The sequence below is a fragment of the Aulonocara stuartgranti genome (genome assembly GCF_965226115.1).
Source record: "Aulonocara stuartgranti genome assembly, chromosome: 3".
Taxonomy (NCBI): Eukaryota; Metazoa; Chordata; class Actinopteri; order Cichliformes; family Cichlidae; genus Aulonocara; species Aulonocara stuartgranti.
The window spans coordinates 23,490,149-23,506,134 of NC_138941.1; the positions used below are offsets into that span (position 1 = coordinate 23,490,149).

General features: G+C 40.3%; 1 protein-coding gene across 1 annotated transcript; it reads right to left on the reverse strand.

Annotated features, from left to right (window-relative positions):
- Nucleotides 1–1,867: 1,867 nt before the first annotated feature.
- arsj (arylsulfatase family, member J) lies at nucleotides 1,868–15,783 on the reverse strand. The gene is made up of 2 exons (XM_082520248.1): nucleotides 14,681–15,783; nucleotides 1,868–3,858 (listed from the first exon to the last, which is right to left on the reverse strand). The coding sequence occupies exons 1-2, from the start codon at nucleotides 14,989–14,991 to the stop codon at nucleotides 2,469–2,471; spliced, it is 1,701 nt and encodes a 566-aa protein (XP_082376374.1). The 5' UTR covers nucleotides 14,992–15,783; the 3' UTR covers nucleotides 1,868–2,468.
- Nucleotides 15,784–15,986: the final 203 nt, after the last annotated feature.

The window sequence follows — 15,986 nt, forward strand, 5'->3', positions numbered from 1 at the left end:
TGTAGATTCCTTTAATGTTATAGTTTTTTCTGAAACGTTTGAAAACAAGGCCCTGATGAACAAAGCAGAGCCAACTAAATAATAAAACAGCTTTATATGGCATAGTTTGGTGGTGGACTATCAAAATAAATGAATCATAAATAATAAATAGCTGGACTGAAGAATGTCTTCCACAAGGAGGCTGAACAAAATAACAGCTGTAAAATGATCACCTGGCAAAAAAAGCAGTTAGAATAAAACCTGTGTACACAAATTACTTCATTTAGCCTCCAGATGATATTACTGGTTTATCCTCATGTAAGACAAGCACAGTAACTCTTTGCTTTATTTTTAGCAACCTCTAAAACCACATTCTTTAGCTACTCTTTTTTTTCCAGAGTTATTTGGGTGTCTAAGTGAAAACATGGGGCAGTGGTAACAAGATTGTTCATAAATTTTGTGTTAATCCTGATTCTTTTGGTTAACAGCTGCTTGATATCTGTCTTCTTTTTCATTACATTCATTCATTTCATGTCTTTGGGAATGTAAGCCTGGCTGCATCATAGTATTTCACATGTAGCTCTTGGCAGCCGTGTGGTCAGCTAGCTCCAGTTGGCTACACATAATTCAGCTAATTTGAACCTCAATCAAGCATACGAGAACCTAAACCATGTGTTTCACACAGTGCCATGACTGAAAGGAAACCATCACAATAAGGCAAAATTGCCTGCCACACTCCAGCCAGATCAAAGCCTTGTGGTTTTGCCATCCATAAGGTTTATTTTCTCCTATCATTCCCAATGAGCACTGATGGGCATTTTTAAAGTGAGATAGCAGCTTGATGTGTTGCCTTATAGCTTAGTTACAGCTCTTTTTCCCATAAGCGGGATGCTAATGCCCATAAGTGAAAGCAAATGTGAATTCCAAGAGAATCCAGGGTTTAAGTGTTCCCATGGCCCACAGGAGGGGAAATTTTGCAGAGAAAATAAGAATCTGATTTTCTATACTCTCAGCTGTAGCTCGAGATACTCGAGATGCCATCACCTGCGTTTTATGGTGAGAAATCAATTTGAGCTTAGCCAGGTAAATTCTGTTCCCATGGGTACAATCTGCCTGTAGACATAAATGACTGTGAATGAGCCAGTATCATAAACTGAAACTGACCTCACCTTCTTCACATTTATGGGGATTAAGAATCAAAAGAACCATGCTCATATCAGCATAAGCTGTGTACACAAATGCTGCTGTAAAAATTGAGTTAGTCTGAGGTCACAAGTTGGCGCTTGCAGAGAGAGGGGGATGTGCAAAGCAACCTGGCAGCCTTTCTTGGGGGAAGCCCTATTTTGATCCCTCAGATTGTACCAGATCCATGCATCTGGTTAACAGAGGATCTTCTAGGAAGTGGTGTACTTCGAGGTCATTTTTTGTTATTAAAATAGTTAAGTGGCTCATAAAAGTTTGATCAATCATATACTGGCAAAGCTTGCAATCAGCTCAAGTCAGTCGTAAGACTTCCAACTGTTTCCATGGGTGCCAAGCAACAGATGTATAAGAAAATATTGCTGTAAAGGTTGTATGTATGTGTGTTCACTTCATATAAATAGCTGCATTCTTCGTTTTTCTTCGATCCCAACTTCTTGTACAGTACACTCTAAGTGATGAGGGAGAGATTTTTTAAGGACTCCACAAAAGCAATTCACTTTTTACTCACCTGTAAAAGCCAAAATTACTGTATTTTCTATAAATAACTATACCCAGAAGCTGCCTTTCAGTTTCTAAACATGAAAAACATACACAAGGTTTTCAAATTACAAACGTAGTTGTTAGCAGAATAAACAAAATCAGGATATAGTAAAATGCAAGTAAAACAGAACTTGAAATGTTGTGTCTAGGGCTTTTATTTTGTTTATTTGTCTCACATTCAGTTTGGTTTGTGCTCAACCAGATATCATCTAAGAATAAGGGAACAAATGCTATTATCTTAAAGTTCACACTGGCTATGCTTATAAAAAACAACACACATCTACTTGCACATCTGTTTCCACAGTACCTTAGTGCTACAATCAACAACACAATAGAACTATGTTTTATTTTATTTGTCTGTCACCAAACATATATGGCAACTGTCTAGTGAAATTTGTTTTCTACTCTAAGTGAAACGTCAATCTATAAGAAAAATCTGACAACAGGTCAAGCATGCAACAGAATCTAGAAAAATAAACATTCTTTAAATGCCCTTGTCACTTACATGAGGTCTTGGTTTTGTCTGGGCATAGCAGTAGTGTTTGAACAACTGATCTTTTAATTGTTCTCTCGAGGAACTCTGAAAATGTCCATCTGCATTTTGTTCATACAGTATTTTCTGGAGTCAAGTTAAAACTACCTGGAATTAGAATGTCTGACAGCACAATCCTGTAAGAGTAAGCATTAATCCCTGAGTAAATATAACTTAAGGCATTCACAAACGTGGTATGTAATGTGCTACTCTTCTACTCTCTTCTCAACTTTGTGTTCTTTGATTTTTTTTCCCATCTTTTTTTACCGAGATGGTTGGTGAACAAGTTATTATACATCTCATCCTCTTCCTGCTGCTCCCTCATGTCTTTGTGCCAGGGTCCCCACACCCCACCGTTGTACTGAGGATTAGAACGCAGGTCTTTAGTTGGGTAGCACACCGGCACAGCAGTCTTGTTGTACTGAGCTAGCCGCATTAGCATCTTCTTTACTATATGCGGGTAGCGCTGAGACAAGTCCACTCTCTCATAGGGGTCCGCTGTAATGTTGAACAGCCAGATGGACTTACCTCGGTCCCAGCGGACACGTTCATTATGCAAGCGAGTGGTTAGCCGCTGATTCAAAAAAGTTTGTGGGGGCACCCAGTCACTGTAACCAGGCACACCTGTTAGTAGCTTCCAGTGGCCAACTCGGAGTGCAGCCTGAATAGCTGTGTTCCATAGGCCGTACCCAGCCTTCCACGATCCATTTTTGGCTTTGATGTAAATTGGGTCAATATTATGGAGAATGTCATGACGAGGTGATGGGCGGCCTTCACTAATAGTTTCCCAGACGTCATACCCATCCAGATTCAGATCTTCATCTAAAGTTCCCTCACCTAGGGTTACCAGTGTAGGGAACCAGTCAGTAATATGGATCAAAGATCGACATTTTGTTCCTTTGTTCATTAACAAGGGACTGTGAACAAAGCCCACTGCCTTGATCCCCCCTTCCCAGTATGTGGCCTTACTACCCCTCAAGGGCCAGTTACTTCCTCCTGCTAAAGGCTGGCCCCCATTGTCAGAAGAGTACACTATAACTGTGTTGTCATAATAACCATAGTGTTTTAGTGCTAATGTGAGGTTATGAATGGCTTCATCCAGGCAGGAAACCATGGCAGCATATTTACGACGGTACGGGTTTGGGATGCCCTTGTATCGCTCGAGGTAGCGAGCAGGAACTTGCAGTGGGGAATGAACCGCCTGGTAAGCCAAGTACAGAAACAAAGGTTGCTTACGAGGGTTGTGATTTGCTAAAATACTGACAGCCTTTTGTGTAAACATCACAGTGGAGTACAAGCCGCGGTCCTGTTCCCAAGCTGCTTCTTCCCCTTCATACAGATCATAGCCACACATGCTAGGGCCTTGGCATTTGTAATGACTGTAGTAGTCCCCACTTCCTAGCAGGGAGCCAAAGAACGTGTCAAAGCCACGCTGGGTAGGAAGGCATCCACGTTTGTAGAAGCCCAGGTGCCACTTCCCTACCATGTGGGTGGAGTAGCCTGCGTTCTTTAGCTTCTGGGGCAGAGTGATATTTTCCAGGGGTAGGCAGTTGGGCTGAGCAGCTCGGATGACAGAATGCTGAAGGCCTGTGTGGATCTGATATCTAAAGGAAAAAAGAAAAAAGAGATAAATTGTCATATATACATATATACAGTAGCCCTACACACCCCAATAGGGTGACTTTTCACAGAGAGGATCTCTGTACTGAAAATTTTACACCAATATGTTATTATCCAAAGCAGAAGAGGGCTTATAGGCCTGCAAGGGCAGGGTAATGTTGAGAAGTCCAGTGAAAAGAAGTTGATGGGTAATGGGAGGCAAAAATAACAGACCAAAGACCAGACAGTAAACTATGATTTGTAGCAAAGGGTGACCTGCAGCCAACTTGGCAGCAGGTCACCCTGTACTTCATCTGATAAATGAAGAACAGATACTATACTAAATGCAAATATAAACTCCTAATTTTGGTGTGCAAGGGAATTCATTTTTTTTAGATGGGTGATTTATTTGACTTTTAATGCTACTTTGCAAAAACTTGGACCTGCAGGAGTTTTATAGAATCGTTTATGAGTTCTAACTCAAAACACAGATTTTCCACGTGCAGAACTTCCAAGAATGTCCCAGTCATATGCCTCCACACAATCAGTTACTCAACAATTGAAAACATCACAACAGAGGAGGCTTGACATAAGTTTCCAAAGTGACATAAACACTTTCTTTATATACTTAAAAAATAAGTGAAAACACAAAGTGTTATTGTAATATGTCCTATAAATTATTATATCTGAATTCCCTTAGTATGCTACACTCCACCTTAAATGAAAGCAGTTTGCTTCATAATTGCTTCATTCCAGTATACTTCAATAATGTACACTCAGCAGACAATGGCTTAAATAGTAATCACTTATTATTGCTATGTAGTTTCAGTAAGTTTGTACTTCTCTTCTCAGGTACATAAATAGCAGAGCTGTTGAATAGGTTCCCAGCTTCAAGTTCTTCAGAACCCCCAGATCTCTAAGAATCTGTCCTGGTCAACTAACACCTCCAGCCTGGTCAAGAAGACCCATCGGTGCCTCTTCTTCTTGAGGACATTGAAGAAGAACAACTGACATACTGGGTAATGTCTACCGCTGTGCGATAGAGAGCATTGAGAGCATGTCACAGTCTGGTATGGTAATTGCTCTGTCGCTGACCACAAAGCACTCCGGCAGGTGGTGAAAACTGCCTAACACATCACAGTGACTCCACTTTCCTGCCATTGAGGATGTCTACAAGAAGAGATGTCTATGCCGAGCACGCATCATTCTCAGGGATTCCTCTCATCCTGCCAATGAAGTCTTCCAGCTCCTCCCCTCTAGAAGGCGCTACAGGACCTCACAGACTAAAACCAGCAGGATTAGGAACAGCTTCTTCCCAACTGCTGTCACCCTACTGAACTCAGTCCCCACTGAACCTTTCCATTCACACTCAACTTAACCCGTCTACACTGCTCCTCCCCCCTATCCCTCCCAATGACCACAATCATGACTGTCATTTATTCTAATCATTCACCGTATGCTCACACTGGTTACTGCTATAGTTTTAGGACACTGGCATAGCATAGTCTCTGTCATAGTGCGTACACTGTTCACTATTATAGTCTGTTCAGATCGCTAGGCTTTCACTACTGTAGATGTCTTGATGCATGCTCAATCATCCAGGTAAGTAAATCTCCAAAAGCGATTCTGTTCATTTGGCCGTAGCGTCACAATTAACCTTAACAAGCAACATGCAACTAACCATAACATGTCTTTAATATGATTGTGACGGAACTCACAATCATATTAATTGTGACGGAACTGGAAGTGGATTTGAAGAGGTGACAGTACAAACCACTGCACTACTCTACCAGTCCAAGTGAATATTTGTAGCAAATTGATTGGGATGAAGGGATTTCTGGGATATGGTTGGACGAAAAAATGGTACTTCCCTGCAAGCATAAAATACCAGACCTTTTCGTATAAAAATGTACTTCTGGCTGGCTATAGCACAACTGGAACACAAACTATTACATGACCTACATGCAAAACTGGTGTGGTTCTAAAGAGAAATGTTAAATCAGATGTACAATGAAAAACTGACTTTGTATCTAACACCATTTAACTTGCGACACAGCATTCTGTGTATTATGTAGAACTGCTTTTCAAATTTGTCTGATCTTTTCATTTTATCATTAAACAAAAAGTTGTGCATATTGCATTGCATATGGGTGTAACCTTTCAGCCATTTGATCATAAGCACAGAGCTTTCTAGGCTGAGCACATGTGTGATGAATTGATGGGATTATAGCTGTTATACAGTTTCATGGAGCCAACAGCTGAAGTAAATACTCTTCAGATGCTAAGGATTTTGCTTAAGTGGAGAATATTTGTATGATTATTTCTCACCATCTCTGCTAACTTGTTCCTGGGAAATCCTAACCTACCTCATCACCAGTGTTTCAGTGCCAGCTGCAGCTGGCAGAATTATGCTTTTGGCCTTACACTGTGCTTTGCTAATTCAAAATGTGTTTTTGGCCCTTTTCCAAAACTACTGGGGACTGCAAATGCAATCTTTATAACATAGAAAATATTTTTGACTCATATCCAAAGCTGGTTCCCATGACTTTTGAAATTTCAAACTTTACAGGATAATAGTAAGGCCCATATCTGAATCTGATGTTTCTAGGCATTGCAAGTCTTTGAGGTGGATTTAAAACGAGACCATACCAGACCTTATTGTATAATATGGCAATGGGTCGACTTTCTTGTCAATTGGTGGTCTAGGCAGGTGAAGCACTGTAACTGTAACCCAGCTACATTCAGTGTTCAGCTGACTGCATAAGGTATGATTTATGCAACCACTGCCTTAAACAGTCCTTGTAATTTTTGTTATCTGTGACTTTTCAGATTTACTGCTTAGATGCCAAAATACAGTTACTTGCATTAATAAACAGAAAAATTTGTGGTTGAGTGTTATACTTTCTGACATCTCAGAGAAGTCCAGTGTACCAGTTTAAATTTGGGTATAAAATGTGAATTCATTTTGCTGCCTAATAAATAAAATATATTGTCACAAATTAATCTGAAGGTCAAAAAAAATAATAACAATAATAATAGCACTGTCATTATGCTCTTAAATAGCATATTGACAGTGCTATTGAAGTTTGATTAAAACCATGTTTCCTACTGCCATTGTATTGAGAAAATATAGGAATATATTGATTGATATGTGGTATTTCCCCAAAGTACAGTGGTATTTCTTTCATATATATATACATGTATGTATATATATATATATATATATATATATATATATATATATATATATATATATATATATATATATATATATATATATACACATGTATGTATACATACATGTATATATATTCAAAAGGCAGAAGGAGAAGAGTAATCTTTATTTAAATATATACATGTATATATATATATACATGTATATATATATATATATATATATATATATATATATATATATTGTTAAAAACTAACTGAGAACTTGGATCTAATACTCTAAATTATCTTCAATCTCTTTTAATTCTATTTAAATAAAGATTACTCTTCTCCTTCTGCCTTTTGAATCAGTCCCGATAGAACAAAAGAGAAAACTACAAAACAACAATGTCAAATGCATTTAGACATATACATGTGCGTTAAGACTTGACCCTAAAGAGCCCCAAAGCAGCTCCTGCAGGTTTGATGGTGTTCACATACCAAAAGGTTACAGCCGTGTAATTGGCATGTCATGCTAAGAGCAGCCTGGGCTCGCTCCACAAATCAGTAAAACCAGCTTGAGGTCTTGATGGAAAATGCTACAGAGGTAAAGACTTTCAAAGTATGTCTGTGTTGTTTCTTTTTGACATACACGAGGGTGAATATGATTTGACTTTATAGGTTTTGGAGCACCTGAAGGACATTTCTAGGTCTTTAGTGTTTATAAGGACTTAAATAATGACTGCAGTAACTACTGCTCTCTTGAGACCAGCAGGGCATAAGCCGAGGATCTAAAGCTTTGGGGGCTGGCTCTTTTATCTAGCCTGGACTCAAGCCTCACATAGCCAGAAAAATATTTCCAGCAAAGAGTGGCTCACTTCCAGTTCTTATCATGTACAGACAGCTGTTGTATTTGCCCAGGAAAATGCAAGTTCTGCTTTCAAACACAGCTATAATCATGCTATCTCTCTGGTTTATTTACACAACCACTAAGCCAAAACGCCAGCAAATCATACACGTCATTAAACTTGAATCACAGAGCCCTGACAATCGCTAAGGTCCCACATGGCAAGTGAATTGGTGACTCCTTCAACCACTGAGGTTGAGGAGGTTCCCGGACAGACTAGCTGCCCAAACTGGGAGCTTTTCCTAGTGTTTCTGCACAACTTTCTCATCAAACATGGCTCAAATAAGAAGCCTCAGCCTAATGATCTGCATTTAATCAAAGTCAGCCTCGAGTAGTTCATCTTACTTTGCTCTTCCTTATAGCAGCTTCTTTGTTAATTTCCTTGCTATCTCTGCAGTTCTATTGCTCCCTTGGCTTGGATTTTATGTTGTGTATCTTAGATTACTCTTGGAACTAACATTGCTGAGTCGTTCCATGCACTTGTACCATGCACTATCATAGATAACAGTCACATACTGAAAGTGTTAACTTGTGGCACTGACGATGTTTTAATATTGCCCATACGCTGTATATTTGCTCCAGACCAGTCGATCCCCAGTTATCATTTAACTTCCTTTGTTTGATTAACTTGAGCAAAGCTGTGATGGCTGGCAGTCCCTTGGGCAGTTTTGTTGGATTAAAAACATTCTGTCAACCTTGGCAGAATGTTTTTAATCCAGCGATACAGCCCAAGGGACGGCACACTTTCTGTAGAAATGTGAACATTAAATCAATAAATGCACCCATCTTTCCCTAGAAACAACTCCATTATCCTGCCCTTTTTACAAGTTTGCCTGGGTAGGTTATCTTGTCCAATTAGGACAACATCTCCTATATTCACCAGAGTAGGCGTAGGAGTTTCATACTTGTGACTAGATTTTACATCCATCAAGAAGTTTTTCCACCAGCAGTTCCACCCCCATCTTGGACCCATGTCCTCCTGGCTTTTGCTGGTCACCTGAGATGGCAGAAGAGAAATTAGTCTCCCACCAACCAGGAAATGAGAGGGTATAAGTAACTGGAGCTCTGACGCTTCACTGTATACAAAGAACAGAGGTCTGGGATTTAAAACTGCCTTTCCTCCTATCAGCGAACTCAGGGGATCCTATCCTATCAGGGGCGATCATGGCTTAAGAGTTGGGAGTTCGCCTTGTTCCTTGGGCAAGACACTTCACCCATTGCCTACTGGTGGTGGTCAGAAGGCCCGGTGGCGCCAGTGTCCGGCAGCCTCGCCTCTGTCAGTGCGCCCCAGGGTGGCTGTGGCTTGCCATCACCAGTGTGTGTGAATGTGTGTGGATGACTGGATGTGTAAAACCCTTTGGGGTCCTTAGGGACTAGTAAAGCGCTATACAAATACCATTTACCATTTAACTCCTCAAAGTTTAGTGAAGCCCTCCGTAGGACCCTCTTTAGACTTGTTTTATAGACCCCAAAAGTCTTTCCCACAAGCAGCCCCACAAAGCAGCATGCATGACAATAAATTTCTAGGTGATCCTGTTATCACTGAAAAATCTTGTAATCTCTGATTCTTTAATTGACTTCCAAAAACTTAAATCATAAAACTTGGTCTGCTCAAGCAAACGTTTTGGCATTGTCGCTCGGTAATGGAGATGTGACTTGCTATGCTAGTTTCACCTTCATTCACCTGCAACTCTAACAACATGACACTAACCATCTGCCCCTTAACAACCAGTACATCTCCCTCACTTGCAAAAGAGTATCTCTGACCCCATCACACAATACACTACTGAATAAGAAGCTGAGAGTATCTATTACTGGTAGGCAGTACCACTAGCTCAAACTAAAATCAGGATACTGCAGCCTGTCTCCCACTATCTGTGTTTATCTAATAATGGCTTCAAATCTTTGATTGTTGAGTCTCTCTTGACATCTTGCTCGTATTTCAGGTTTAAGATTTCCTTTGCTGAAATTATGTTCTTGGGTAACTTTCCTCTAAAAAACATCTGCCATGGTGAGCTACTCTGGAATTAGTGCTCCCTTTATTGTTTGACTACAGTGGGAATTGACCATGAGCCTTTTAACCCATAGTTATTCTCAGTACTGTTTTTAACCTTCTGTACTTCTCTAGGTCTAGCTGTGGTTCAGCTCATTCAGTGCTGGTAAGCTATACTGTAGCCTACAAGGTAGATCTTAGCTCAGAGTTCACCTCATCTTGAACACATCAATCCTTTTTAACTTCATCAGTGAAACATGTATTCCACCACAGCTTACTTTGAATAAGGTTCTGAACACTGTCATGTGGTGTTTAGCTCAGCAGGATTGCTTTTGCTAGCACAGTGTGACCACAGCTCTGGATTTGTGAAACTTTGTAATTGAGTCACAATGTTGAGGCAGCAGCACTGTCACTGGAATCCAGTGTTGGGGAGTAGCGGAATATATGTACCGGCATTATGGATTTAAAATACAAAATATGAGTAACTGTATTCTGTTACAGTTACCGTTTAAATGGGCGGTAATCAGAATACTTTATATTGTATTGTAATGCTCCTAAAACATCAGAATGATGCATCAAACACCACTCTTAATTTATCTCATAATGTGGCATGTAGTATTTCACAGTCAGGCTGTTTGCCAGTTGTCTCAGTGACACTTGATGCTGAAAGTGGTCCAAGCAATGTACATCCTAAACTGCTTTCAACAGCTATTAGTGATTTTGTTATTTTCTCAACCTTGCAACACACTACTTGCCATTAATAATTCACTCCTATTGATAATAAGAGTTCAGTGCCTTTTATTGTGAAACCAACAAGCTGCTCTGTCCTTTTCAACTCTTTGCTGTGTATTCACCACATTTTCCAGTGACACTCCCACATGAGCGGATGATCCGAAGTTGTGCCTCAGCAATGATAGCATTAGCTCTTTCACTATGCTCTCATGAACTATGCGTTTTTGGCTGCCTCCATCTGGCAAGCAATGACACCAAAGCATTTGTTCTGCTACTATCAGTACTCAAATGTACTTCTTTTTGATCGCAAACTAATTGATGATGTCAGGAGGTGAAACACTCAACTCTGCAGAATTTCACTATGTGTTAAGGCAGACATAACACTATGCCAGTTTTCTTGCTTCCTCTTTGTGAGCAGTCACAGAATGTTCTGGATAATATTCTCTTTCATGTTTGTACTTGCACAATATATCCAGTGTGATAAACTCCATTTGCTGTGTGTAGCTCTATGTATGCCCTTAGGGCGACTTTTTCACTGGGGTACTGAATTTTGTTTATTGGTTCTGAAGAGGTTCTGTTGGCGCTCTTGTTAATGTTCCAGTCAGATAGCTTCTCCCATTTACACAGTACATCACTGTTATGAATAACTGTTTTATACTGAGACCAGAATTCATGCCGCTAACTTGTTTTTCTATCAGCAACATAACTGATTGTTTGTCTGATGACCTGAGTGAACTTGAACTTGCATCACTACCCTGTACACTCGTAGATTTGCACGCCTTCTGAATTAATCTACTGGTGCAAGCTTGCCATGCAAGACTATGGTCGTGGTATCCCTGAATACTTGCAATCTCTACCTACAGATCATCCATTGGCATTATAACATCAGTGCCATGATCCATTAAACTTTCCTCCTTGGCTGACAAGACGGACAGCATTTTACAGTGATGTGGATTGTTCCCTGCTTTCTTCAAATCTATTCAATGTACTCGGCCACCTCTGCAGCTAGTGTAAGCTAGTGTTAGCTTCTTGTGTCATGCAGAAGTCAGGTTTCTAAACAGCTCTCGACAACTGTTAGAATTCAAAAGGCAAGAAGCAATCAGCTAAGTAAAGAGAAACAGCTGTCCATCATTACTTTAAGAACTGAAGGTCAGTCAGTGAGGAAAATTGCTAAAACTTTGAATGTGTCCCCAAGTGCAGTCACAAAAACCATCAAAAAGGGAAAGGGAAAGGAAAACCAAGAGTCACCTCTTCTGCTGAAGATAAATTCATCTGAGTCACCAGCCTCAGAAATCGCAAGTTAACTGCACCGCAGGTTAGAGCCAAGATAAATGCCACACAGAGTTCCAGTAGCAAACACATCTCTACATGTTCAGAGGAGACTGTGTGAATCAGACCTTTATGGTCAAACAGCTGCTAAGAAACCACAACTAAGGAAAAGCATCAAGCAGAAGAGATTTGTTTGAGCCAAAAAACACAATGGACATTATTGGTTCCACCTGCCATATCTTTGTGTGGCGCAGAAAAGGTGAACGAATGGTCACTGCATTCATGGTTTCCACTGTGAAGCATGGAGCAGGAGGTGTGGTGGTGTGGCGGTTCTTTGCTGGACCATCATTCATTTTTCAGCAGGACAATGACCCCAAACACACCTCCAGGCTGTATAAGGCCTATTTGACCGAGAAGGAGAGTGATGGAGAGCTGCGCCAGATGGCCTGGCCTCCACAGTCACCTGACCTAAACCCAATTGAGATGGTTTTGGATGAGATGGACCGCAAAGTGAAGGCAAAAGGGCCAACAAGTGCTCAGCATATCTAGGAACTCCTTCAAGACTGCTGGAAAACCATTTCAGGTGACGACCTCATGAAGCTCATTGAGAGAATGCCAAGAGTGAGCAAAGCAGTAATCAAAGGGGTGGCTCTCTTGAACAATCTAAAATCTAAAAAATGTTTTGAGTAATTTTTAACTTTTCTGTTTACTTTATAATTCTATATGTGTTCATTCATAGTTTTGATGCCTTCAGTGAGAATCTACAATGTAAATAGTCATAAAAATAAGGAAAAACCATTAAATGGTTGCCCAAACTTTTGACTGATAGTGTATAATGTGAGTATGGTGAACAAGAAGATGGTTCAGATGCAGCTGGTAGCCAAGGTAACCAGTCTAAACAACCTGTAAAAACTCAGTCAGGAGCTTAAGAAGGTCTTATGTTTTGGATTCAGTCCTTTAGTGACTTAAATTTGTCATGACAAGTCTCTCCAAGTATGCCAGTGAGACTTGAGACAATTTTGTTTTCTGAGCTTTTGTGAATATCCAGTTTACACAGACATGTAATGTTTTAGTCTCAACACAGGAAGAGATGCTTTTCTTTCACCCATATTCAACCTCATCATGCTTATCTCGCCATCAAACTGTTTAACTCCTCACTGGAGGGGAGAGGGAGGAGAAACAGGGGGACAAGGGAGGGCGGGAACAACTGAGTTGTAGGTACTTTTCTACACTGTGCAATATTTGCAATATTTGACTTTTGTTTTTTGTTTTGTCTTTTTTCTTATATTTGACTGTGCAATAATCGCTGTGCAATATACTCACTCAAATGAGCAATCCTATTTATCCATATTGTATATTCTGTATCTATATATGTGTATATATGGTGTATTTATGCTTATATCCTTACTCTCATTCCCCTTAATGTATCTGTAACATGCAACTTCTTTCGGTGCTTTGCTACTGGAAACTGAATTTCCCGGAGGAATCCACCCGAGGGATTAATAAAGTTTCATCTAATCTAATCTAATCTCTCTGTGACCACCTGCTCATTATCAGAAGCATGGAACCATAACTGAATCTACACCTAGATGGATCCTAAGGTCGCGGCTCCACTTGGTGATCAGAGCAGTGGGCAGCAGCCAGGGGTGCTACAGTTTTCTCATTATTGTCTTGGACACCCATCAATGTGATGCAAAACATTGTATAAACTCTTTTGTTAGCTCTTTTGGTTTGGGCCCAACAGGGCCTTCAAAGACAGCAATAGTTAGATCTGCAAATCAATGTTTAGGTGGAAAGTCTGAAAAAGTGTTATAGTTGAGTAGTAATGAAATTGTTACAATTCAAAGAAAGCATCAAACTACGTAATTGTTTGCCATATCCTTTTAATCTTCAAAGCTCTTCAAAGTTTGATTAATTTCCTGATGCTTAATTTCCTGCCTTGTGTCTTCTTTGTAAATTTAAAAATGTTTGGAAATAAAAGATTTATGGCATAATTTTTTTTTACTCTTACTGTAATCTTGTACTTGGAAGCGACTTACTTCACTTTAAAGTTAAGAAAAATGTAGAATGGGAAAATGCTGTTCCCAGAAAGGGGTGGTCAGGTGGCCTAATTCCTCCTGAAAGATGATTTGTCTCTAGACTACAGTACTTGAGTAATCTTGCCATAGGCATAGATTGGATAAGAGCATGTATATGACCAGTGCATGAATGTAACTTCAGTAATTGTTTTGGGGTACAACTTTAATGTACTTTAAGGTACTTTAAGGTACTTTAATTTTTTATATAATGTACTCTAGGTGTTTCTCTTATGCTGATATATGCTTCTAATGCACTATAATAATGGACTTTGTACCCCACACAATGTTTAAGCTTTAGTCAGTTATTATTTTTCAGATTTTAAGATACGAATATGACACTGTAATATTATAAAATAAAGCTACACTGCAGATAAGTAGTTATATTGATCCCCAGCTACAGCAAGAATGTAATAAAAACAATAAAGATTATAACAATAAATATAGTATAATGTGTATATGTATTTATCACCGCTCACTCAAAACAAAGCACTTTTTCAGTGCACTTTTCGCGTGACAGATCTGTATGAGGGCACGGACAGCACATGAGCCTGGAGATCGTTTCCTCTAGTGTATTTATTTCTGACCAAACACGTCCTTGAGCTTCCCAGACGCCAATAGTTTCTCCTCTAAACTCCACGACGCATGGTTACTACAACCGGGACAGAGCAGAGAACAGTCTCTATAATGCACTCTACCTTCCCGTCATGAGCTGGCTCCTGGACGGGCTGCAGAGAGGTTGGACGTAGTAATTCTCCAGTTTGACTCCCTCTGCTGCCAACCGGTCCAAGGTCGGGGTTTTGATCTCCGAGCCGTGGTACCCGACATCCCGGAAGCCTTGATCATCCACCAGGATAAAAATGATATGTGGCTGAGAGCTCGATTTCCCAAACTCATTCCCTTGGTTGTGCAGCTCAGCGTTCCAGTTTTCCCACGACATCTGAACGCTCCAGGTCTGCGAAATAATACAACCGAAGAATAAACTTAACGGTACCCACAAGATAAACATGTTTCAGGCAGATTTAGATTCAAGTCGGCGTTAACTGTTGGCCCATAACGCTGTGTATGCGGGCGGCGGCGTTTTGCACATGTTCAGGGGGAACGGCAACACTTGGAAATCGGGTTCAGTCTTTCTCTCCACGCCAACAATCCTCTGAGAGCTCCAGGATTTGAGGAAAGGTCCCAGAAAACAAACACATCTGGCGTAGCTGCTTTTTTCCTTTTACCGCGGGCGAAAACGTTCATACCGTGATAGACACACAAGCCCATGCTGAGGTTTGTCGCAGCACAGCTTTAGTCATTCTTCCGGTTGCGTAGTTTTTGTCAGAAGACGCGCTGGACTTCCAGAGCTAACTCGCAGCGTGTAACAGCTGCTCCACTGCAGATGTTCTCCATCCTGTGACTGAGCCGCGTTTCCAAGCTGTCAGCGCTCTGAGGACTGAATCCACACGCTGAGGAGGCAGGTCCTTCTCTCTTTGCAGCTCCCAGAGCAACGTTTTACCAAGAAACATCCAGGAGCGGCCCTTAACCCCCGTGTGTGTTAGCCACAACTACAAAAATTATGTTTGTAGTACTCATCTTTAAAGATGAACTAAAACTCGAAAAAATTACCCCCCCTCCCAAAGAATAATTAATAATTATATCTTAAGTTAATGCTCAACCCTGTTAAATCACATGCAAGTGAGACTAGCAAGATGAGGGCACGAAGACGACAGAAAAACTGATGAATACCAGTATTTTCAGCTGTATAACTACAGCTAATGAGGATTTGATAACTTGAAGGACTTTTGTAGGTAAACTAAAAAAGTAAGTAATGGTTTTGAAGTGCCGTGTTTCACTTACAGAAACAACAATATACGATCAAAATGTTCTGAGACTGTCTGGTTGCAATATGTTTATGCACATGCAACATCTACTGTTGGGATTCTGGGATAAACATAAAAGGACTGGTTCTTATACAACCCATTTCTACTTACTCTTCTTGAGCACTCAAAGTGCTTGATA

What these genes read in the sequence shown, in the direction of transcription:
- arsj (XM_082520248.1), bottom strand. Translation starts at nt 14,991, where the DNA reads ATGTTTATCTTGTGGGTACCGTTAAGTTTATTCTTCGGTTGTATTATT. An exon ending in AGCCAGCTCATGACGGGAAG is followed by an intron (nt 3,859 to 14,680) that starts GTAGAGTGCATT and finishes TTTTTCCTTTAG; the next exon opens with ATATCAGATCCACACAGGCC.